Consider the following 25759-nt stretch of genomic DNA (forward strand, 5'->3'; position numbering starts at 1 on the left):
ACCAACCAACTATTCTCTTTTTATTGTTATCTGTGCTGGGCAGACATGCTCAATGCACACATGTTTTGCCATTAGCTTTTTTCGTATTTTCTTCCTACACTGGATTACCTCATCCATTCTGTTCTAAAGATGGAGTAAGTAAATGTCAGTTAGAAAAATGGTCGTAAACAATGGACAGAACAGTGATCCACACTGCCTTACCATTAGTTGCTGACATTAGCTACCCTATGCAGACAGTTTTTGCTTGTCGTGCTTGGTAGCAGTGGCTTAGCAACTTCATTTGCCAGCTCCTTCAGGACCCGCGGATGGATCTCACCAGGACCCACGGACTTGTGCATGTTCAGATCTTTAAGATGGTCTCGAACCAGATCCTCTCCTACAATGGGCTCAAGGTCTTCATTCTCACAGTCCCTGCAAAATGTCTGTATCAAACAACTTAATGGTATTTCTCTCTGTCTGTCTGAATAGCTTCCAAGTCAGAGTTTACTGTCTAGAAAGCGATTTCTGGGAAGAGCCCAGACTCGCCTCTAGAGTGCTCTCTAAACAGCTTTTCAGAGAAAAACTGAACTGATTGGAATTCTTTTGCTCATCTGTAGAAAGTACAAGCAGCTGAAATCAGTCTGGTGGATTCCTTTGGCAGGCACAGGTAGTTCCAAAATGCTGATTACTTCCCAGGTTTTAGAAAATACAGTCCTTGCCTTGAGAAACCAACTGACTGAAAGTAGGTATTTTAGTCTAGAGCTTGCACTAAGCTCTCACGAAAGATACGTTGTCAAGCGAGAGCTAATAAACTAAGATGAATTTCTCATCAAAACTTCCATTTCGTTTTGTCTTTTTGATACTGCCAAGTACAAAGGCTTGGTATTGTCAGTCCAGCTGCCAAATGCCCCCAAGATGTTAGGTAATAATTTGACATAGTACATGCTGACATCTTTGTGGATGATGATTAATTTGCACATGCGGTTCTTAATGAACAACAACATATGAAAGCTCCCGTCATGACAGATGTATTTATTTAGATGTACTTAAGCAAAAGTAGTAATGTGTGTTTTTAAACAAATCTGCTGAGGGTTACAACGATTAGCTTTTACATACAATTTGCATAGATTTCAATAAGAGCACAGAATAAGACTCATATCAGTAGGGTTGAAAGATTGCCAGTATTGCAAAGGGTTTTTTTCATTAAAACCCTGATTGACTTGCAATTGTTTCATTCACAAATCCTAAACCAGTGGGATTCTGATCTTCTTTCCCAAGTCTGACGTTGCTGCCTCTGTTTGTGTCAATATACTCGTGTAGCATGCTGTAATGCTGCTCTTGCGAATTAAAAGTATACAAAAATGAAATCTTCCGCCAGTCTTCATTGCTGGGGGTCTGAAACGGTGCTGGGTTAGTGGCTTCAAAAAAGCAATTCACATTTCTTTCTGACAGCTTGCTTGCATGCTCTTTAGCCTTGGCCTCAAAGAGCTCGCATTCGTTTTTTGAGTAGGCTTTCCAGAACTTGAGCTGAAGATAGCTAAATGGGGAGCAGCAGCGGCGGATACACTTCGCAATCAGTGCTGCAGCCATGATGGCGGTAATCAGGAACCATCCTATCAGCTGGGAAAACAGATAGATGAGTTATTGGTGGTTTTGCACAGTCATGTGTAGGAGTATAGAACTTAACATTGAAGCAGACATGAAAACTGTCAGCAAAACCACCCTGGAGTGCCTGTAACAGCCTGCTTGCTGAGGAAAGATGGGATCCCATGCACACAGTTCAGCTAGGCTTTCAAAAGGTTGTGCACTGCTGAGGTGCTTGTTGGATTGAGGATGAATACCAAAAAAAGAGAAGGTGAAGTTCTTTCCTCATTTATATCCAGCTTTCTTAACCTTAAAGGCAAGATACTGACCAGCAGTTTCTGCATTGTAGTCAGATTTACAGTATAGAGGGTGTAGAATCACCTCTGGTGTTCACCTCTTGTGCTGTGAACTACACCTGCTGGCTGCGTTTGATGTGATCTTGGAAAGTAACTGCTCTCCCTCCTATCTAAGCCTGTAAAAAATAGCCTTGTGTCCTGTGTGCTTGTATGCAGGACATGGATTTGACTATCAAATATGGGAATTCATTCTGTTTCATGCATGATTTCAACATCCCTAGGTAAGTCTCAGAGGCTCCACTAAAGCGGGTGTCCTAGAAGATGCTCGTTCCTCCAGTACCCAGTGGTACTTAGTTGGAAGTTCCAGGCATCCACTTTCACCTCAGGCTTTTTTTTTTCAAGTGAAAGACATTCAGTGCTAAAGAAAAATGAGTTGTGCTCTTGTTTGTTCTTAATTTTATTGGAAGTAGATCAGATATTAAAAATATTGGTCACTAATAAAAGTGATGTCACATCTTTTCTGGGTTTTTTTGACTGGTTTCTTTTAGATTTCATTGTAGCACCAGTCACAGTCAGTCTTCCTTGATTTTGCTCCTTTCTGAATTCAGTCATATAGTTTGCCCTTTTCCCACCTTTTTCTTGGAGGAGAAGCATGCTAAATATGGTAATTTAAACACTTTTATTGTTGTTTTTTTAATGTAAAAAATTTTATTGTTTTAATAAGCTTCTGTACTAAACAGGAACTTACAAAACCCCAAATACTTAGAATCTCTTACAAACTTAATTCCAGGAACTAGCCTTAATATTTTCATGAGAAAGCCTGATTTTTCTACTAGATAATGACCAAACAAACCTAGAAATTAGACTGGAGTGCTGCCAAAATTTGGGGTTTTCATTTCACTTCAAACAAATAATTCCACCCAAAAGTGCTAATTTTTTGATCATGCTGCTTGCCTTCAGCACAAGAACACTTTAACAGGATAAATACCTGTTTTAAGCATTCTAGAAAATTATTAGTATGTTCAAGCATTGAAATTTGTAGTCAAGCTGTCATTTGTTTCACTTGCCGGTTGTCTGTTTCATGGAGACATCAGCTTCCTCTATTTGTGACTTCAGCTTCCCCGCAGCTAACGAATGCTTACAGAAGTTCAAGGTATTTAGAGAAGTGGAAAAAGAGAGGAACTGGCCCCATGCCTAAGTTAAATGAGAAGAAAACTTGCTGTGCAAAGTTCTGGTGTCTAGACTGGTTGCCTGACCAGCTTTGAAAGAGGTTTTGTAAACTGCAGTGCCAAACAACTGCCATGCAAATATCCAAACCCAATAAATAGCACAAATACACACATTACTTTTCTGATAGTGTTTTGTTGAGAATGAATTTTTGCGAATTGTGTACCTTTAATAATTATACAGTGTGAGAGAGGGGGACTGTGTACACCACACATTGAGAGGCCAGGGTTGAAGCCCATAGAATAAAGAGCAGAGCGGCAAGGCTTTACCTGGGACTGTGCCTGAAGGCTGAGGAATTCACTCGATATCTTCTCTGATAACTTCTCATCACAGGGTATTTTGACCAGCATCTCGTGGCACTCTGATCCTTTATCTTTACACATGAGGTTCTTTATCAGGCTGCTTCCACTGGCCATGCACTCGTAGAACCTGGCTCTGAGCAGGGCCACTGCGAGCCAGGTGAGGGGGGCCACCACAGCTCTGGCTGTTACCTGTAGCAGCACGCAGAAGCAGCCAGCACAGGTTCCCCAGGGTCTGCAGCTGCAGCTCTTCTCCGGAGTGCAGATGCCAGTCAGCAGGTGCCACATCCTGGGGTTCATCATATAGCCGAGCAGGAAGAGGATGAAGGCAGGCACTATGAGGAAGACAGAGCCATACAGCATGTTCCCAGAATTGCAGGGGCACTTGAACACCACAGCCAAGAAGATGTACTCAATAGCAGCTGTCATCAGGGACACAATGCTGTAACTCAGAACTGTCTGGTGGCGGATGCAGAAATCCAGTACCCTGCGTAAGGTGTCCATGTTCTGCCTTCCCTTATTCTGAGGAGAGTGAAATGTCAGTCAGAAAACGGAAAGATAAAGCCGTCCTGAAGCCAACCCCAGTTTAGAGAAGCTTGCAGAGTTGTCACTTTCTGTTGGCAGTGCTGATGCGGTGGTGCAATGTCATGAAGCAGCTCTTAGAGGAAACAGAAAAGGCTCACTGCACACTGTCAGGGTCATGAAGTTCAACAAACTGAAGTGCAAGGTCCTACACCTGGATTGGGGCAATCCCAGGTACAGCTACAGGTCCTTTCCAACCCTAACCATTCTGTGACTCTATGATTCTAAACGGAGACCACAGTGGAACACCCCCCCCCCCCCAAGTAATCAACATCAAAACAACAAAGATTTGTCTTTGTTGCTGTAAAAATACTTTGTATTTGTCCACACTATGCATTGTAACTAGCAATGGATTAAACCTTATCATTTTTTAGTGAAGATTTTCAGTGAGGCAACAGATTCAGTGTGAATAAAATGTAAGAAAACCACCCAGAACTGTGCACAGTTTTTTTATCCTGCCTTATTATTAGCGGTAGAGTATGTCTTGTTCTCTTATGGAAGGAAAGTCAACTATAATCATGTTAATTTCTCAAGCTAAGCAGTTAATATTTTTAAAGTAGTTAGAGCAAATTAGTCAGTGCACACAGCCAGTAGTTTCCACCGAAGCTACAGCTACCAGAGTGCCATTTGACAGGAATCTGACTTTGGGCTCCCTCCTCCATAGCAGGTAGTGACAGCTTTGTGGCCCAGAAATAAAATCCCACCCAGAATCATCAGAAACTAAGCAGATGGCATGAAGTGGAAGGCTTGCATAATGTACAACAAATATCTGGAAGGGATTCCTGGGCTTGAAGGACTGGGCTGCCAGAGAAATATTTGCTCTCAGAGTCAATAGCTTTCAATCATGCACTGGAGGAGCTCCTAGCTTAGGTTTGCCATGTCTAAATCTAGAGGAGTGAACTGGCACTCAGAATTAAGGAAGTTGAAGCTTTGTTACTTGCTCGCAGCCATGTGGCTGAAGTTCTCTGAGATGATGTAGACAGTGTGGTAGTTTGCTGTCACCACATGCTTAGTGACACCCAGATGTGCAGCTGGACTGGGAGTTGGTGGTCACTGTCATCTTCTTTGCCACTTATCTGGGATTTTAGAGTCAAAGTCACCTGCCTCTTGCATAAACCAGGAGCTCTCTGGCCTGACTGGGTGCATCAATTTGACATCAATTTGATATCAATTCCATAGGTGGACCACTCAGTGGGTAAAGAACTGACTGGATGGCTGCACACAAAGAGTTGTGGTCAATGGCTCAATGTCCAGCTGGAGACCAGTAACGAGTGGTGTCCCTCAGGGATCGGTGTTGGGACCGGTCTTGTTCAACATCTTTGTCGCTGACATGGACAGTGGGATTGAGTGCGCCCTCAGCAAGTTTGCCGATGACACCAAGCTGTGTGGTTTGGTTGATACCCTGGAGAGAAGGAATGCCATCCAGAGGGACCTTAACACACTTGTGAGGTGGGCTGATGCCAACCTCATGAAATTTAACCAAGACAAGTGCAAGGTCCTGCACCTGGGTCGGAGCAATCCCAGGCACAGCTACAGGTTGGGCAGAGAAGAGATTCAGAGCAGCCCTGTGGAGAAGGACCTGGGGGTGTTGGTCAGTGAGAAAATGAACATGAGCCAGCTTCAGTGTGTGCTCACAGCCCAGAAAGCCAACCGTATCCTGTAACCGTATGCTGTAACTTATACTGCACTGATTCTTCCTGAGCATTATCATGGCACAGAGCTAGATCCTCATCTCAGGCTCAGGGAAATATTCCCTTTAGCTGGGCCATCCTGATTTTGGTACTGGCTCCTTCAGACAAGATAACAAGATGTGATGCTGCCTGTATCATTCCATGCTGTAACCGGGGCTGCAGGAACCAAGCATAGTGGAAACTCGATGGCTTGTCAAAACTATGTGAGAAACTAAACTACTTTCAGTGGACTTTTGGGTAATTTAAACCTTCCAAAGGCTCTTTGCAGCTCTTTGGGCAGCTGAGTAGATGGCACGGAGGGGCCAGAGCAGGCAGTGTTTTGTGGGTGGCTGCTGTGCTCAGCACTGAGCTGCTGCTGCAGAGGAAAAATGCCACTAACTGAAATGCTTGGCTTGGTCTGGAGGAGACTGTGATTTGTTATTATGCAGCAGAATTGTATAATAAACCATATTTAAAGACATAACCCAAAAAGGAAGGAAAACCAGCAAGAGTGAATCAGACTGGATTAGACCAGTTAGTCTGGTCACCTCTAGGTTACAGCAGATCACTGAGGAGGAGCACAGGGACAGGGGAAGCAAGATCAGGAACACACACCCCGTGAATCTGCATTTCAGGGATTTCCTTTGCATCTAACACCCACTGAGGTATTTCTTCTGTAAATTTGTCTGGTTTCAGTTTCAACCCATGCAGACTTGTAACACTCAAACCATCGTATAGCAAGCGTGCTTAGCCTTCATTCAAACCTGACACCACCCCATTTGATGCCCCCTAGTTCTGGAAGGGAAGAGACAAAACAGTGGATCTGATGCTGGTGTCTCCATCAACTCTTGATCTTGTACACCTTTATCATAGCCCCCTTTTTTCTAGGCTAAGAAGTCCGTAATGTATTTAGTCATTCATTTCTTGATGTATACCTCTGTATACTTCTTTTCTTTTCAATCTATGTTGTCACCCTGAACCATTCTATTTCACATGAGGAAAAATGGGGAGTATACCAGATTTGCACTGCATGGAAGGTGGAGCTGAATCACAGTTTGCTACAACGACATACTGAGATGACTTCATTTTCATAGAATCATAAAACAGTTAGGGTCGGAAAGGACCTTAAAATCATCTCGTCCCAACCCCCCTGCCATGCGCAGGGACACCTCACACTAAACCATGTCACTCAAAGCTCTGTCCAGCCTGGCCTTGAACACCACCAGGGATGGAGCATTTACTACTTCCTTGGGCAGCCCATTCCAGTGCCTCACCACCCTAACAGTAAAGAACTTCTTCCTTATATCTAACCTGAACTTCCCCTGTCAAATCTTAAACCTATTCCCCCTTCTCCTGTCACTACAGTCCATGATGAAGAGTCTCTCTGGCATCATTATAGGGCCCCCTTCTGATATTGGAAGGCTGCTATGAGGCCTCCACGCAGGCTGAGCAGCCCAAATTAATTTCTAGAATTTTGCTTTTTGATCATCCGTGAAGCACTGAGTTGATATTTTAGTGAGCTGTGGATTAAAATAAAATAATCTCAGTCCTGGGAGGTAATCTCAGTCAGCTCTGGGTCTATTAATACATGTCTGAAGGCAGAATTTGGTTTCACTTTGAACACCACTTACTCTACACTGCATTTCACCTGCCGTTTTGCTTTCTGGTCAGTCAGTCAAAGAAAGTATATCTGCAGCTCTTTAAAGCAGAGGCTTGTTTTTAAATATCCAGAATAAGTTTGTATTATTGGCAAACATTGTTGCCTTGATTTTTACCTGGAGGCAGCTAGAGGCAATGGGTAGCATACCTTGAAACCAGAATTCACCATGTCTGAAAAAGTTTTAGCAGATGGGGGGATGGCAGAAATAACAGAAGCAAGGTGAAATCACTGCAAAGGCACCTCATCACGGAGATAGGAACATAGGCTGCCTCTGAGAACCACTGGTTTAACAGGGGAACCTAATGACCAGCAGCAGCTCCCTATCTGGAGCAGATAACGACCACACAGGGGAAAGAGTACATCCAAGAAACCCTGCTACTTCTCTTTCTGAGCCTCATTCTAGCAGTGTTTTATTTATCTGTAATAAAATATGATTTCAAGATCAAGCTTCCTGGAAAAAGGGAGGGGAGCTCTGTGTGGAAAAGGATTAAACCTCCACTCGGAGCAAACATACTTCCAGTAAATACTCACAGGAAGAGGTGGGAGAGGTAAAAGAGACCACCCTGGTTGGTAAGTGGGGGAGTAGCTGTGCTAGGAGCTGAGTGAGGCCTAGCGATGGCTGCGGTGAGCCTAGCCTTTGGGCAGCCTCTGGACGCAGGGGCTGGAGGATGCCCTGTGCAGTAGGAGCTGGAAAGGCAGGGGGTGCGAAGCCTAGCTGCTTTCGACACTGTTCACCTCAGAGCCCTACTGCCCCAGGGCAGCTCTTTCTTGCCATCTAAATTAACACTTGTCTCGCTGCAACAGCTGTAAAGCATTAACTGGAAAGTGTGCAGAAAAACAGGTTTTGTTAAAGAACAGAGAATTCCAATTTAATGGTTGGTTTTGCCTTGATTTGCAATAAATGTCCTGCCTTCCAAGGGAGATGAAAACAATGTCAGAATGAAAAACACGAACATTTTTAGAACAGAATGACTATTTTTGTTATTTGAAACATCTTTTCATTTTGAAATATACTTTATTAAAATGAAAGAATCAGCTGAAACCAAACTGACTTGTTTAATATTTAATTGAGTTTGTCCTTAATGTTTTCATTTCTATCCTTTCACCTGCAGCTCAGTGATTCTTAAGCATTTTCTATGTGGAAAAAGTTGTTGTCTAACTAGTTCTGTGGTTGTATCAAATGCAGAATACTAGTCTTAAATGCAGCCTATGTGTCTGTGTGCATGCATGCTTGGGGGCTTTGCCAATACCTGTTGAGTAGATCTTGGTTTAGTCATGTTAGTAAGTCCTTACAATTGGTTATTTATTTTTTTTGCTGGGAGGCATCGCTATTTGTTTGGGATAGCAAAAGGCAGGTTTTGTTTTTCTACAAATCATTCTCTTTCTAGCAGCTCTGACCAAGGCCCATCCTGTCCCAAATTCCTGCAATTATTCTTATTAAGCTCAACTTCCTCTTCACACTATTAATTTAAAATCTTACGCATCTGTGGATGCAATAGAAAAGAGCACCTCAGCACTGGTTTTCTTTTTATAACAACTGCATTTGCTTGCTCAAGTGAAAGAGCTGTAAGCTGCATTTCTCTGTGTCAGTTCAGAAAGACATACAGAAAAGTCATTTTATTCTAGGAAAATTCTTGTAATGCCTTTTGTCTCATTCCAGCTGAAATCAGTACTTAACCAGTGGGTGTGTTGTCCGCAAGCATAACTGCACCTACCTTCCAGGTGGACTGACCTCCCCTGGGGGCCCATTCCCTCAGTTTGTGAAACCAAGGGAGTTGTTCTGACTTTATGGTTGAACCAGTCTTTTCACATGTTTGTGAAGTGTCACACAGCTCAGTGGCACCACATAAATCATTAGTAGCACTAACACTTAGCAGAGCAGCAGCCCAAGAAATAGCACTGTGAATGTGCATGTACAGCTTACACGCATTTGTGTACATTATACTGCTATTTTAAGGCATTACATTTATTTGCAGTTTTGGCTGAAAGCAGGTTTTAATGGGAGGAAGGAATCAGGTCTGCAAAACCAACTGTAGCTCTGAAGGAGGCTCTGATGGGTGAGCTGTTGTGCAGAGTCACACAAGCCAACTGCACTGTTTTTTCTCTTGCTATAATTTACTGCTGCTCTTTTAACACTACAGGTCCACTACAGGTCTCATTCCTGAACAGGGAGGGTCCTGTAACTCAGCCTGAGTGTCCTACAGCAACCAGCAGTGTGAGGGCTTTACTGGTCAATCTAGACTAATCTTCAATCTATGCATGCCATAAATAAGTCTGTGTGATTCTTAAAGTGTTGATTGTGAATTAAGTGAAAAATATTTGCTGAATTTTTAAGAAAATATATGATATTTTCATAGGATTAGAAAGGTAGAAGTTGTCTGGTTTTATGATGAAATTAAGGAGCCTTAGTGAGGCAGATTATAGAGTTAACTCATTTGAAATCAGGTAAATCACCCTGGGTAAACAACTAGTCAGCTCTAAGAAAACAAAGCTCACTCTTTCTCACTAACTGTGGAAAATGAAATGCCATAAAATTACTTTGCAAGTTACTTTTGCACGTTAAGCCCCAAATATGTCTATACTTTTATTATAAATGTTTTGCATTCTACGTGTTCTTGCTTTCTTCAGGTTATGCCATCATATCTTGCTGTCTTGGAATTGCTGAATAGCTGGGATTTTATTCTGTTCCACACCTTTTGTGTGTGTGTCCTCATGCTGCCTGATCATATGCTACAAACTATGCTCTGTACTTCTCATTCAATTAATCCTTCCTCTTTTTAAACTTTAACTGATTAACTAGTTCTGCAGTTCATGGTAGTATGTCCCTTTCCCCCATCTCCAATTGGTGAAAATGCCCCAGTGCAGAAATACAACTATTTTCCAATCACTATATGCTTTCAAAGACGAAGAAAAACTTTTCATCGGGGGAAAGTACATAGGCCAAGAGAAGAATCTGATGTGTTTCAGAAATATAATCCTTCAGAATGAGCTTTGATCTTACAAGTTTTAAAAAATGAGGTAATATGTGCTCCATTCCCTTTGCTTCCTTAGTTACAATGATGTATATAACGTACATAGCTAATTTTTATCTGGACTCAAAAAAAATCATTGAAAAATCCAAGAACCAGATTTCACCCTCAAACTTACATACAGCTACCTGTGGGCTGAGTTTCCATTCAGTTTCCTCAGAATACACTGAACTAATGTTAGACTAATTTAGACTGCAGCCCTGAAATGAAGCATGCATGACTGAACATCAGCTATTGAATAGAAATTGAATGAAGTCAGTGGTGTCTCAGGTGACTACAGGAACCAATCCACATACACCCAGTTATAGGATAGCCACCTTTTCCTGCAGCTGGAGATGCAGAATATTAACATTTTTAGAAACCAAAAAGAAGGAGAATAAGAATGGTAGCAGAGGCATGTGCCAGAAACAGTTCAGTGTTGTAACTCCATTTAAAATAGGGAATGAAAGTTAACTTCACTACTGAGTACCATACAGACACATTTCAAAAGTTGTTGAGTATACCTAAGAAAGATGAAACTAGTGCTCAGTGCTTCTGCTATGGACATAAGGCTCACTGAGCCTGCCTCTCTCCTGTATTTCAGTCAAAGGACACAAAGGCATGGATAGCATCCTCTCTTGTGTCAGCAGGCATTGAGGAACACCAACTTTCTCCAGCCCTCCCACCAGCCAGTATGGCTATCTGAGCTGACCCTTTTTACCTGCTCTTCCTCACCGCACTTTCTAGTAAAAGAAGGGCAGCTCAAGATTTTTCAGTGTATACTGCCACCTGAGGGCTTGAACTGTTTCTTCCTTGTGACACAGAGACTTCTACCCAGCAGCCTGGGTTGCTGGTTGCTGATTGCATAGAACCATCTATCCTTCCATTTACTTCTAATTTGAAATGAGAGAGACATGAAGAATGGCAGCAAAGAACAGAAATAAAGCACAGCCATTGGAGAGGGACTTTTTAAGGGCTCTGGCCTGGAAAAGAGTAAGTCAGAAAGTACACAAGATTAATACTGTATATGAAATATACTCAGCACAATTATGGCTTCATAGCTAGTTGAAGCAAACTTTAGCTGCCCTATCTGAATTGGTTACATCTATCTAAGTGCAATTCAGAATGGCCAGTAATGACAGTCATATATAAGAAACTCATAAATCTATAACAGAAAAGTATGGGGTGCTAGCACAGGCTGGAAAACCCTTGGGATCCCACTTCATGCTGAAATGGGTCTGGTCTCCCATTCAGGAGAACAGACTGGTTCAGACATTTCATTTCGCTTCACCCCATCACCACATGTACATTATTCATCTGAATGCTGGTCTGCTTTAAAAGCTGCTTTAAGACCTGGCTGTGAGTACGGGCAGCTCTTGCAGCCACCTTTTTCCTTTTGCATTGCTAAAATAGTGCAGGGAAGTTTAGTGTAAATGAGACCTAATGTGCATAACCACACCTTGCTTTCTCATCTCTATAATTCTGCAGTTTCATTTGGTAACTACACAAATCCCATACTAGAATTCAATGCCACATTATGAAGCAGACAAAGAAATGCAGGTATTTCTCAAAAGCTTTCTAGAGTATAGGCTGGTTTTCTACAGCTGATTGCTCAAAGCAATAGCAAATTGACACAGTGTAAATGTGCACAGATGTGAAATAAAGTGAAGTATTTGTATTAACTCCACTGTTGACATTAGCCTGATAAAGGCTAAAAGCTACCACAGCTCTTTATTTTCCTTTGTCCTCAAAGAGGACATGGATACACAAGCATAGGTAATTTGCTTATAATGCATAATAACTCTTTGAATTATCCTGGGGCAATTTTATGGCACTGGCTGCCAGTGAAAGGAGGTGCCTGGCCATAGAAGACTGCAATAGTACTTGCATCTTGGTTTTCCATTGGCAATAATATTACCTATTTCAAAATTAGTATTACCTAACATTGAAAAACTAACCAACAGTGTCTTTGAAACTGAACATAACCCCACTGCTATTTCTGCCTGTCTTCATGTCATCACAGTGCAAAGGCAGAAACAAGGAGATTCCCAGTGATACACGGCCTGTCACAATCTAGTCATACTTTCAGCAGGCAAGACTACAAACATAAGAGCTATACTGGGTGACCCTTGCCAGGCTCAGCTCCCTTCACCTTAAGCAGTTAAGTGGGTGATTTGAAATTGGTGATTAACCACCCTACATGCCTTTTGCAATTAGGAAAAAAGATGATTTGAGGTTTTAGGTGGACCAAATAGCTATCTGAAGGCTCTCTTTCTCCACTGACTGCATAGATCAGATATTAACCAGGGTTCTAAATCTTTGCTCAAACTAAACGTACCAAATTTCATTAGATAAATCCAGGCATTGTAACCTGGAGTAGGGCTTATGTATGCGCATACAGTGCTCAGAACTGGATCACTAGCTGGAAAATATTTTAATCAAAGAACCACAGAGACAATTATAATGTTTTTATTTAGCAAATGTACTGGAAGAATTGTGTTTCTGTAAAGACATACAGATATACCCCAATTCCATACAGCTTCCATTCTCTCAAATACTTATGTGTTTTTTTTAAATCAGTTTAATGAACAGAAGGGGATATATGTGGAGATGTCAAACTTATTTTTGTTATAAACCACATGATTCTATTTACCACTAATGCCCAAATAATTTACCCGGGGCCAGTAAGAGTTTGCAGAACCCTTGCTGGTACTTTATAGAGAACAGGCTGTTCACACAATTTTAACTGTCCTCTGGTTTTAGTCATGTGAACAGCAAAAAGACATTAAATGCTTCCTTAATACCTCTTTTTCCATACTGCAATTGCTGAGGTTACCACAGGATCGCTTTGGTTTTTGTTTGTATTTTTACAATTGCATATTGAAGGGCAGTGATCTAGGACATTTTTTTCCCTACTAAGATGTTATTCAAACTACAGAAACCTTTTATGAAATGCTGCTTTGTAAAGTTGAGAACAGACCCTACAGCATTTATCATTCTACAGTCTACAACTGACTGAAAGAGAAAAGGTTTTTGTTTTTTTTTTCCTGAGAATTTTGTTCCTTTATACTTTGCGTTAGCCATATACTTGCTTTCTGCTACTGCCTACTACTGTTGTGCCTTTCACCTGGCAAGTACTGACACGACTGTCTTTTCCCACCATCCCAGACAGTAAAGCATGGAAGAGATGACATAATGTAAGAGTCTGCAATAATTACACAGGAGTGTCCCATATTGAAGCATTCTTTGGTTTGGCAGTGAGAAATTAAGTCTACTGCTAAGATCTGCCTTGTATACTTGTGTTTGAATGTCCTTTTCTTAAGAGAACGGCCAGAGACATCCATAGCAGCCTGAAATGGAAACTCACTAAATGCAAACCCAGTTCTGTATAAAAAAGCCCTTAGAAACAAATCTAGTAAGAGGGCTCTCCTCATAAAAAAAATTAATTACATCTTTACATTACTGAACTCTGATGAAAAAAGCATAACATCCCCTCAGTTGCAAATGCTGACTCAAAACACAGGAGTACTTAATAAGTACTTAGTCTTCTGAGATATTCATTGCTTGTCCTATTCTTCCATCCCTTCTGATCTGAAACCAACCTTCCCTCAGCTGTTTTTTGAATGTTTCAGAAATAAGAAGATAAACTTTGGCCCTATTAGGGTTAATGCTTTTGCATAGACATATATGACCATAAACTGGTCGACTAGTAGAGGTCTTCTGCTAACATTGTGACTGAGAACAGGAAGAATACAGCCACAATAATATACAGCTGTCTACTAAAAGTATTGCATACAGACATCTTTGGCCATGCAGTCTCTTGGCCTTCTGAAAATATGTGAGCTGCATTGCTAACATGACAAAAAAAATTGCAATGTTGAGGATTAGAAAGAGACGGGTATAAGAAGCTGATATTGATGGGGCACTACTTCGAGCAGTTGTCACCATCTGTGCTAGCCCTGATCGGCCTTTGATTGACACCCCAGTTTTGTGCTTCACATAAGTAATATCTGCAAAATCCAGAAGATCTTTCATTTCCTCATCTTCATCTATAGGCAACTCTTTTTGTGCTTGAGTCTGTGCCTTTTGTCGCACTTTTCTTTCATTTACCTCGATTTGTGCAAAAATGTCAGGAACGGCATCAACAAATTTGTAGCCTTTGGCTACCTTTCTGTTTTTCTTTGCTCTGCCATGCTGCTGCTTCTGTGAGATTGCAAATATCCTGTCAATGGCCTCCTCTGTCTGTCTCTTATCTGAAAACCTCAGCAGGCGCTCAGCAGTCTTCCTAAAGCTAGCTGTGTTGCGTACACGAGACAAAATCTGCTTCTCAAGCTGCTGGAAAACAGGCTTAAAATGCTGCAGGTTCCTCTCCACAATCCCTATGTAGTCCTTCACTTCTGGCACTGCAGAGCTCCTAATGGCAGAGGCTCGGTCAAAGACAATTTTCTGTCTGTCTGCAATAACCTGTGCAAAGGCAGAGCGGGACCCATCCTCAACAGGCCACAGGTACATCGCGTAGGCATGCTCACTGGTGGTTACAAAAACATCCAGCTGTGGGGAATCTCCACGGACGGTGAAACTCTGCACATCAACAGAGGGCCCAATGAAAAGGTAAATGGCTCTTGTGATGGGATGCCGCAAGAGGGTTGTTACATTCACGTAGTTTGTCCCATTGTAAGGGTAGCCTCGAGGATACATCCTTGAGGCAATGGTAGCCTTCTCGCTGTGGCCAGTGTCATCCATCCAGTACATCTTATATATGCCATCACGTTGCCTAATAAAAGCCCCATGGACATCGTCAACAACTGTTTCTTCAAAAGGCACATCCACATTGTGGAAGAAACTGGTTGCTGCCTCCAGGGGACTGTCATCTTCTAGATGGATTTGGTCCACTAGCAAAAGAAGCTGGGGATGGAGAAGTATGAGGTTTCTTTGCAATTTTCTCAGCTTCAGTTTAGGATTGTATGCACCCACTCCTTCTCCCCTGATAAACACCACTCCGCTTCTTTCCATGGCGGCAACCACTCGTCCCTGACAGTCACCAGCCAAGTCATGTTTATATTTAAGCCACTTTGAGGAACAGTCTTCTGTAATCTGCCCTTCCCATGGGGAGAAGCAGCTCTTGGACACGGCAGGAGAAAACATCAATACATTATTAAAAAAAGTATATTTTGGCCCATACAGGGCTTCTGTTATGAAAGGTACACCATTGGGAGCAAAAGTAAAGGAGTTCTGGTCCGGGTGTTCATGGCCGGCATTGAAGTTCCTCCACCCCCTGATCCACTCTTTGTACTTGTTCTTATGAACAATATCATATATTGCACGTCCTCCCAGCTTTCCTGACTTGAAGGAAAGGAAAGGCCTGTTGATTTCAGCTGGCAAAGCACTTCCATAGGTTACTACTCCCCAGTCCTCAAAATAATGCAGCTTAGGAACCCCGTAGTCTGGTGGAGGTATAGAGCGCAAACTTGCATCGTACCTGCCGAAAAGACAAGGAAAATGGGTTTAAAAATCTCTCGACTAGTTCCATTATCAGCACCTGTACTAAATTCAAAAACTGATTTGATATTTACATCAAGGAGCAAGCTAACAGTATAAAGGCCGCACATGTGCTTCCTGAGTGAACTAATCATATAGTTGTAATGGTATTTATCATAGTAATCCCTATGCAAATTTGTGTTGTGCTTTTTACAGAACAATAGCTGAAAGCATCTGCTCCACATTTAAAGCAAGCAATCCTCCTGCACTCCGAAAATAAGAGTACCACTAATTTTAAACTAGCTACATTTTGTCTTACATCATAAAGCTACTGACTGCAATACAAATCTTTAAAAATGTGCTGTAGACACTGTTTATTTTGCTCTAGACATCAACATTTGCACCTGTTTTTTGACTATTTAGCCAAGAGAAGCAGATTACCTGTTTCCCAAGCTGATGATTATAGAAGCGTGTAGTCTCCAAACAGAATTAGCAATAAACTAAAAACTGATGAACAGTCATTTTAAAGGATAAATTATTATGATTTATATCACTTAGTGTATGTTAGTTTCCTTCTCCAACTAAGCTGAAGAAAAACTTGCATGGCTTTCTTGTGTAAATTGCAAGATATAAGACATTTGGTTTAAAATGAAGTTTTAATTCTAGAAAAGGTTACATGGCTTTGTTTTATTTTTGTTTTATTTTATCTACAGGAGTTAATAATCAAAAGCTCAAAACAACCATGGAAAACAAAGCCTAACCTTCTGGCATTGTTTTTAAGCAACCAAAATAAACAAAACCATCATTAAGCTCACTAATATTTCTGTTAGATGGTTCATCTCTACATCCACTCTACAGCTAACCAGGAGCCTCTGTCAGGACCTAGACAGTCACAGCTCACGTCCTGCATAAGGCTTTGGGTAATTCCAACCAGTACGAGGGCCTGATCTGTATCTAGTGCTCCTTGATGGAGATTCCCCCCAAACCAGACCTCTTTCCCGAGAATCTAATTCAAATGGACATGCCCACCACAAGAGCAACACTGCAGCACAAGGAAAGGCAACTGTTGGAATATTCAGGTATTTTATTTTCTTTTTGCTTTTTTTCTTTTCATATATTTTCAGGATGACCATGAGCCAACACTGTGCCCTTGTGGCTAAGAAGGCCAATGGCATCCTGGGGTGTATTAGAAGGGCGGTGGTTAGTAGGTCGAGAGAGGTCCTCCTTCCCCTCTACTCTGCCCTGGTGAGACCGCATCTGGAATATTGTGTCCAGTTCTGGGCCCCTCAGTTCAAGAAGGACAGGGAGCTGCTGGAGAGAGTCCAGCGCAGGGCAACGAGGATGATTAGGGGAGTGGAGCATCTCCCTTATGAGGAAAGACTGAGGGAGCTGGGTCTCTACAGTTTGGAGGAGACTGAGGGGTGACCTTATAAGTGTCTATAAATATATAAAGGGGGAGTGTCACGAGGATGGAGCCAGGCTCTACTCAGTGGCAAACAGTGATAGGACAAGGGGTAATGGGTACAAACTGGAACACAAGAGGTTCCACTTAAACTTGAGAAGAAACTTCTTCTCAGTGAGGGTGACGGAACACTGGAACAGGCTGCCCAGGGAGGTTGTGGAGTCTCCTTCCCTGGAGACATTCAAAACCTGCCGGGACACATTCCTGTGTAACATTATCTAGGTGTTCCTGCTCCAGCAGGGGGATTGGACTAGATGATCTTTCGAGGTCCCTTCCAATCTCTAGCATACTGTGATACTGTGATATATTCATGTGCTCTTAGAAAATTTCTTTCCCTTTGACAACAAAAAGTATTTTGTAAGTATAAACTCCCCAGATTTCCATGGAGAGGCAGGAGAAAAGAATGTTAAAATGGGTTTGTAGAGAAGAGATTCTGTATTTTGCAAATAACAATATTAAGGGTGCTTGGAGCCTAGTAAATATGCATTGTTATATGCATATCATAAATGCCAATCACTATCTATTCAGTAATATTTTTCTTCTGAGAGAGAGAAATGGAGCTACACTGACTCCTTGGAAATGCACCTGTCTTCACAGACTGAGGGAGTTTATATGCATATCTAGAGCCTCTTGGGTCTTTTTCATTTCTTACCTTTAGAAGATTGACATACAAGTAAGCAGAGCTGTAAATTAGATGGAAAATATGGATCTAGTCTCTATTATATTTTTTTCTGAGCCTAACATATGAAGTAGTGTGCAAGAACAACTAATAGTAGCCTTACTGCTTACATTACTTTAGCTTTTAAAAGAAAGTTTATATTACTACTTATAGCTTTCAGAAGAAAACTATGCTTTAAATATTCACCTAATTAATTATGACAGAATACAATGGGATTAAAAATAACAAGAATAGACCAAACAAACCAAATACATGCAAACAAGTTTTCAGTCCTTTTGGAACTGCTTGTATTTTATAAAAACAATATACAACAGAAAGAAAATGCAAAAGCAAATGTAAGACAAGACCAAGGTGTTCCTTGTAGCAATGTATACTGTACATCTATGCTAAGTGAAGCAGTTCTTTTGAGCCAAATGACTGGACACACATGCCCAACTCAATCTCAGCTTCTACAGTACAAATCTAAAGATAACAAATTATCACCAAACAGCTGTCAGGTTCCTTTTGAGCCCACTCATTCCCTTTCATACCAGAGAAATTCAGTGTGGAGAGTGCACCACCTCTGCCCTTTGGATGCTGTCCCTGGGCCCTCCACCACTCGGTTCCTTCTGATCTGTTCTGCCAACCAGTTCCCACTGCCGTTGCGCATGACGAATTTGTCAAGGAACACCAGCTGGCTCTCTGGCCCATAGAACCAGTTATAGTTGGAATCCGCGATGGCCACAGTTCTCTGAAACCCTTGGGAAAAAGTGAACAGGAATGTAAAGAAGAACAAATAAATGTACAAAGATGTGTTTGTACAGCATGACGGTGAAGCCAAGCAGTACAAACAGACACAAACAGAAGCAGCCTTTTCAGATGTTTATAGACCTACTTGTAAATGAGCCGTAAACAGGTTACACAGGAGCTGTTTCCTTCTGCTGTAGCTAACTTGAATACTCACCTTTCTTCTTTAACTTTGAACTACAGTCAGTCAAAGTATTGCAGAAAATGTAAGCAGCACTGTCCCATCCACTTCCTCTCCTCTCTCAAATCTGGCAAAGGTTCATAGCTTTCTCTTTTCCTATGTCAATCCAAACTTTCCAAACCAAGAAAAAAGAGGTGTCCCCAAGGTAAAATAAATCAGCTTCACCCTAAACCAGCTAGCATGAGTTCACTTTGCTCTTAGGAACCAATCGCCAGTAAATGGCTGAAGTTTCACATGGAGTCAGCACAATTCCTTATGTCCCTGTACTAGCATGCTAAAGCTGCGCTCAACCCCCCTTACATACATGGCTAGATCTGAGGCTCTTATAGCCAAAATAAAGATATCACAGTCTTTTTAACCAGGAACAGTACAAGTTCCTAATGAATTGTCCTGCAAATAAGCAACAGAAAACCATCATAAAAAAACTTGCAAGGCTGCCTGAAACCCAATCTTTTCTGAAAGCTAGAAGGGGTCAGCAATATTTATTAACTTATAACTGGTTTTGTATTTGCACATCTCCATTTTTCAGTCACAACTAAGACTTCAAATCAGAGATGCTAAAACTCACTGCAGTAGAGAGATCCAACAAGAGAACAGAAATATTAAAATGTCTGCAAGATTCACCTATTATTGATGTTATATATTTTTGTTTAACTCTTACATTGACAAAAGAAAATGGTTCATGTACCCCTGGACTGCACAGAGAAACCTATAATTTGATTCAATGACATTTTCCAGCAGAAAAATATTATAATAAATAAGCTATAAAAATCTGTTTTACTGTTTTGTGGAAAACTGGTGATCATGTAAAACTTTCCTACACTTTATTGATACTTTTACTTGTGGCTTCATCGTTTGCTATTCCTTTCACCTAATCTTTTAGGGTGATGATTTTTGACAAATGAAAAAATCAATATGAATCTTGAAGAACATTATTTTCCAAACAGAAGCCCCAAGAAATAGGTCTGTTTCAAACTTCAAAAACCAGAAATCAAACTGTGAAGGACTGCTTTTTCTCCCAAATGATATTTCCATCTTTTCACTGGTTTTAAAAGCTGGAGTTTAATAAACAATGATCATTAATAAGCCGTGCTAAACAAGGATGTTGCTGTTTTGATGAATTATGAAAGTAAAATCCAAGGAAAAGGTTATTTAAAAAAAATCCGAGTACAAACTTATTTCCCAAATGGCCTTTTTCAAAGTATGAACTTTACAGCTGCTTCAAGGATTACAAGTCATCTTCATTCACTCAGTGGACCTACCTGGCAGGACAGTCCTGTACATAAATGCAAAGTGCTGCTTGAGCCAGGGGTGGCTGAAGTGATTGATATCAAAGTGCCTTTGGACAAGAAACATGTACTGAAACAGCGATCTAGTTGTGTAGCTGCCATAAGCCACCCCTTCATAAAGGGAGCCATCTGTGACCTCCTGCAGCAGGACTACTGATTTCTCCATGATGGCCAACACTTGCTTGGTCCACAAGTAAGCTTCCTGAAGGTAGCCTGAAAGAGAAAGATGTTGGCAAATCTAATTAAAACATTACAGATCACAGATTATGTCATCTGTACTCCCACAGTAGGATCCGTTACAGCGAGTAATCTGCAATCTAAAACCCTATATAATACAGCCTAGTGTCCCTGTAGTTCTAGGGTGTAAAAACACTGTACCTAAACAGAGCAAAGCAAGATTACAAGAGCAGGGAAAAATTATCAAACACCTTTTGCTAATCATGTGGGATTATGCTTTCAATCTTAAAAGGAAAATTTCCTTAATGCATTCAAGACATGCAAAAAGGGAAGAGCCATGCTAAGACTATTTATTGTATTTAAAATTAAAGCTGTATAAAAACAACGTAAGGTCCCCACTAGAGGGCTCCAATAATGCAAATATTCTGATCAGTCATTTTTCACTGTTATGATCTCCAGTGTGGTAAGGAGATCCTCAAACTTTAAAAATACAAAGCAGTTCACATCTGAGCTGCAGTTAACTGATATTCTGCTAATTTGCTCTGTTTTAAGACATGCTCCGTTCTACTTACATTTACAGTTTGTCGGACAACCTAAAGGGTTATCCAAATAGAAGTTATTTTGCATCGTTAAAAATTTTTCATCGTTAATTCCAAATGCAGATTCCTCATTCCCAGAATAAAACTATTTTTCCAACTAGGTTAACTTTCAGCCTCCACAAACACAAGCCCTAAACAGTTATTTTACTTTCAAGAAAAATCTCTCTGAGATCTTACTATTTTGGTCTGCCCTACACATATCAGGAGCTGGGAAGAGGTTGTGACAAGACTTTCCCAAGGCTTGTCTGCATTCACCAAGGAACAAGCACAAGCATGAGAGCTTCACCACTGCATTCACGCATTGCAGAAGTCAGTATGTGAATCCCAGCAGAGGAAAAGCTCGTGCCTTCTCTTCTTTTCTTTCTGATTTCACTGGCAAGAGAGGTTAGGACTAACCAGAGATCAACTGCCTTGTACTTCTATATGGCAACTTAGTGTCTACCCATCTCAGAGTGTCTGAGCACAGACTTAACCAGACTTATTTCCACCATATAGCAGAGCTCAGCTGGCATACATTACACCCTATTACATGGTAAAGTGGTGCCTGCTGAATGAAGTGCACGTGCCAGGATAAGGGCGTATGAGCTACATTCAAAGCTGCTGCTTAAGACTGCCTTTATGCTCAGCAGACTGATGAGAGATTCAGACATCCTACTAGTCAAGGCTGCCAAATCCTGCTCAGTTAACAGAGACAAAAAAATTGTGAAGTCTAAGCTAAACAGACAACCTGAATCTAATGTGGTATTTCTACTGAAGAATCAACTAAGATGGAGCAGCCCTGAGCAACAGGGGCAGGTGATGCTACTTACTTCCACTTACTTTACTCACAGCTATCTTGACACTGCTTCATTACTCTGATGGAGTTGGCAGCACAGGGGTCTGTCCAAATAAAACCCCAAATGCTTCCACTCTTGTTTTCCCTTCTGACATAACAGCCACAACAACTAGCTTCTGACTACTACACTAGCAAGAATGGTATTTTCCATGGTTCAGCATTGTAATATATGCATTTACCAACTCATATATGTTCTGTTTATTTAGTGTACGTCGATGATTTAACCCTATGCTTGTAGTATATTAAAAGAGCAATAATATGTTAGAATGAAAAAAGTAAGAGACTCAACACTCTGTCAGGCTATACAACAAACCAGAACAAATCTCACCTAAAATTAGCAGCATCCGTATCAAGTTAGGCCTTACTCACGTTTCTTTTTTGAATACCTGAGTGTTTAATATCATTACAAAGACTGTGTGTTTGTGTCTAGAATTTTAATAAGTTTCATTTTTCATTCCCATTACAATGTTTACATATTTTTAAGCTGGATATTTAGCCTCTGCATGCTTCAATAGCTCAATTGTGTTTAAAATTATTAGTTGGAATTTAAACCTTTTGGGAGGAAGTTTTTACACTAGGATACACTATTTGCATTTGCTATGCATCTGATACAGGAAGAATACTATGTTCACCCCCTTCTCCCTACTTTTTTTTCTCCTTCAGAAAAAGTCATCTTGGAAAGAAAAATTAAAAAAATTTTTTTTTTTTTTAATTTTAGGCTTAAATGTCTTTTCTTAAATAAAGTTGCTCTATACTGAAAAGAACTGATTTTTCATTTAGAAATATGCAATCTGTTCTGATTTATTTTCATTTGAACTATCACCACTATTTCCAAATTGTTCAAGTGTTGCTCTATTTGCCTTTGCCTCCTACCCCCCATTAAAAAAAAAACACCTACCTTTGGTGAAAGAAATACTGTCTGACTTTATTTGTGATGTTATCATTGTTTGGCACAAAGCATACTTATGGTCTACACACTAATGAAAAGCAGAGTCATCTTGCAAACTGCCAGCTTTCTGCACTGACGGAGGCTTGGGGAAGGATGGAATTATGAGGAATTTAGCAAAACCCACTGAATAAATATGGTCTGAGACTTCAATTTGTGGAAGGCAATACAGGAGGAAAGGGAGTAACTTACACATACACTCTTGCTGCTTTTCAACATATGCACATCGGGGAATGAGCTTGTTTTGACAAACACTTAACAAAAGATGTTCCCCTAAATAGTAGGTGCCGCAGTTTTTTGTCACACTTCTTTGGATATCCAAAAGATCCAACCATGTGCAGATGTGCCTTGCTTGGCAGGGCTGAATAGCTTGGCAATGCCATCAGCACCCAGAAACTAGATTTTCCTTGACTTGCAGCGAGTAAATAGTTCTATTGGGCATCATGTTTTCAAAATACTTCTAGCACATATTAAATAATCACTTGACAAAGTACTGACATGTTCTCATAAAAGCAGAAGCTGCCTTCATGACTTCTATCTCTCAGCTAAAGTACCACTGGGGTTTCAAGTCAGGATTTCTTATCTGCTCTCTCCCTCTGACTCTGTGACTTTGACTCGAATTCTTGTTTACACAGAGTATCACTTCAACAGGGGCAGAGGAATAGCTCTGGGCAGAGGAATAGCTCCAGGCAGAGCAGCCAAGAGTGACTGGAAAGGTTATTCACCTGGGAATTGGGAAGTATAAGTTTAAGCTCCTGAAGCAAAGAATCTGGCAGACACCTCCTGAAAGAAGGCTGGGGGGTGCAATGGCATAGTTCAGAGGAACAAAGGCAAAGCCCTGCCCATCTCCACAGAACAGGATACTGTTCTGAGGTCCCTAGCTGTGGCCTTTGGATGGATGAAGTTACACCTTTACAGCTCTCTCAGGGAGACAGGACAGAAGTTTTGGATGAAATTCCAGGTTATCCGGTTGTCCAGCTCCCAGCTCAGAGCATGGGGTGTTCCTAACTGCTGACTTTCTCAATATATTGTGTAAGGAGACAAAGTGCATAACTCTTGACTGATAATCTACCTGGAAGACCCTGTCTGTAAATCTGGGCTAGACAGACTATACACAAGGGGATTTTTAATTCTTACAAACAATGGGGCAAGAATTCAGAATCACTTAGAAAATGGATTTATATACATGGGTATATATCCACATATAATAGACCTTGTACATCTGCTCACAGATGTTTTTTCTAGTCAGTAAACTAAATTTTTCTAAGCAGCAAAAGAACAAACCCGTTACTGCTGTAGTCTCAGAAATGTTTCTATCAGTTCCTGAACTCTGCTGCATAAATAGCTGATTGAGTTGATACACTTCAGAAAAATGTTCCTATGGTTTAGCACATACCTTGATTCATCAGAACAAGGCTTCCTGCCAGCAGGGCCACACAGTTGGTAGGCTGGTGGTTGTGGAGGTACTGGAAGCCCCATCCACGTCTGTATGATGTTTCGTACATATATCCCGAGGCATTGGCAATTACCTCAAGAAATCTCTCCTGTTGAGTCCTGCTGAGATAGCTGTATAAGAAGTCATACGCAGTGGCAAAACCAACTAAGGAGTGAGCAAGAGGGACTTCATCCCACGGGGCATCCTTCACTAGCCTGTCAATAAAGAAAGATACCAATTAATTGAGTTTCACCTACTTCTTTTTCTCTGTGACTGTACTGTGAGTTGTGTATGACTTAATGTCTCTGAAGTTAGGCAATTAATGCTGAATTTTAACACAGTAGCAAGCTACTTACCAAGTCTCTGATACAATTTTCTTTTTCCTTTGTAGTATTTAACATAAAACAGAGGTAAAATGATGCTACTACTCAAAATCATTTTATAGGAACTACCCATTTGTATCCAATGATTACACTGAACTTTGCGAAATCGTAAATTTGTACCAAGAAAATTCATAATGGAGGTAGAGTTAGTGTAGAACAAGTATTTCTTTTAAATCAAGCATTTATTGTGTATCAAAGACTTTAGTTTTGCAGTACTTACAGTACTTCAAGCCCATGGTTCTACAGAGAGGGAAATGTGAGGGAATACATTGTGAAAAAAATCTCTGATAGACTGAACAATGATCAGTTGTTTTCCTAGCTATTCCCTTCTTTCACTTTCTTTGCAATATATGTTTTATTACAGAAATGAATTTTAAATTGTTGAGATGAGAGAGTGCAATCAGTGGAAATTGTGTTGTGCTCCTGAAGACATGCACCTTCCCTGCTTTAACTATTCTGTGACTCTATAAATATGATTTCGTCTTAATTTATGTAAGCATTAATGTGACCAGATGACCAAAAGAGCAAGGTTTAAAAAAAAAAAAAAAAAAAATCCTCATTCTGCTCTAGGAACATTTATTTGCATTCAAAATGCATGAATGAATGACTTAAAAATTATTACCATCAGCCCAGGGCACTGCAACTATGGTAAAACACAACATATACAAGTGAGAAAAATGACCTTTAACTTTTAGTTCAGTATTTCTAACATCACTGGAAAACCTCAAATTAACTTGGCACATTCACACCTGTATGTAAGGAAAGTCTCTGTAGGCTATTTGATTAGCTGCATTTCCAACACTTTAAATGTTCACCTTCTCGCAGCTACAATCCCATTTTCTGCTGAGTGAAGTTATGCATTCAGTTTATCTTTTTTCAAAATGAAACATTCACCTCACAGATTTTTAATTAAGTACTTGAATGCATTCAGCATTGATCAGCAGGACTTGAACCAGGGGTTTATTGGACTACAGTTTTTTGTTTGTCCAATTTTTTTTCTTGGTTAGCAGACAGGCATTGACAGAAGATGGCTGTGAACAATACAAGACAGCTGTAAGTGTGGTAACAAGTGACTGTCAAAGCATCTGGAAAAAAAGTTCTAGAAACTTATTGCTCATCATCTCCTCATCCATTCCCCGTGGTCAATGTCAGGAACATCTCTTTGTCATTCATTTTTCTGGTCCAAACTCTAAACTTGCCAGTG

General features: G+C 40.7%; 2 protein-coding genes across 4 annotated transcripts in view; both read right to left on the minus strand.

The window, feature by feature from the left end:
- Window positions 1-429: 429 nt before the first annotated feature.
- LOC133273415 (calcium homeostasis modulator protein 6-like) lies at window positions 430-3900 on the minus strand. Its single transcript, XM_061461805.1, has 2 exons — window positions 3356-3900; window positions 430-1599 (listed from the first exon to the last, which is right to left on the minus strand). Exons 1-2 carry the CDS (start codon window positions 3887-3889, stop codon window positions 1183-1185), a joined length of 951 nt encoding a protein of 316 aa, XP_061317789.1. The 5' UTR covers window positions 3890-3900; the 3' UTR covers window positions 430-1182.
- An 8858-nt stretch (window positions 3901-12758) lies between these two features.
- Window positions 12759-25759, minus strand: part of DSE (dermatan sulfate epimerase) — a 34402-nt gene continuing 21401 nt past the window's right edge. For 2 of the 3 annotated variants that reach the window (XM_061460059.1, XM_061460060.1), the window contains 4 exons: window positions 24134-24387; window positions 20154-20393; window positions 18455-18662; window positions 12759-15784 (listed from right to left, as the gene is read on the minus strand). In XM_061460059.1, coding sequence (XP_061316043.1) covers window positions 14029-15784; window positions 18455-18662; window positions 20154-20393; window positions 24134-24387 — 2458 coding nt within the window. In that variant the 3' untranslated portion in view covers window positions 12759-14028. Of the gene's footprint in view, window positions 15785-18454; window positions 18663-20153; window positions 20394-24133; window positions 24388-25759 lie in introns of those variants that run through there. The other variant, XM_061460061.1, reaches the window with a different exon arrangement.

This window comes from Pezoporus flaviventris, unplaced genomic scaffold (genome assembly GCF_033815535.1).
Source record: "Pezoporus flaviventris isolate CSIRO_AGI_PZ_B2104156 unplaced genomic scaffold, CSIRO_AGI_Pfla_v1 ptg000031l, whole genome shotgun sequence".
Classification (NCBI taxonomy): domain Eukaryota; kingdom Metazoa; phylum Chordata; class Aves; order Psittaciformes; family Psittacidae; genus Pezoporus; species Pezoporus flaviventris.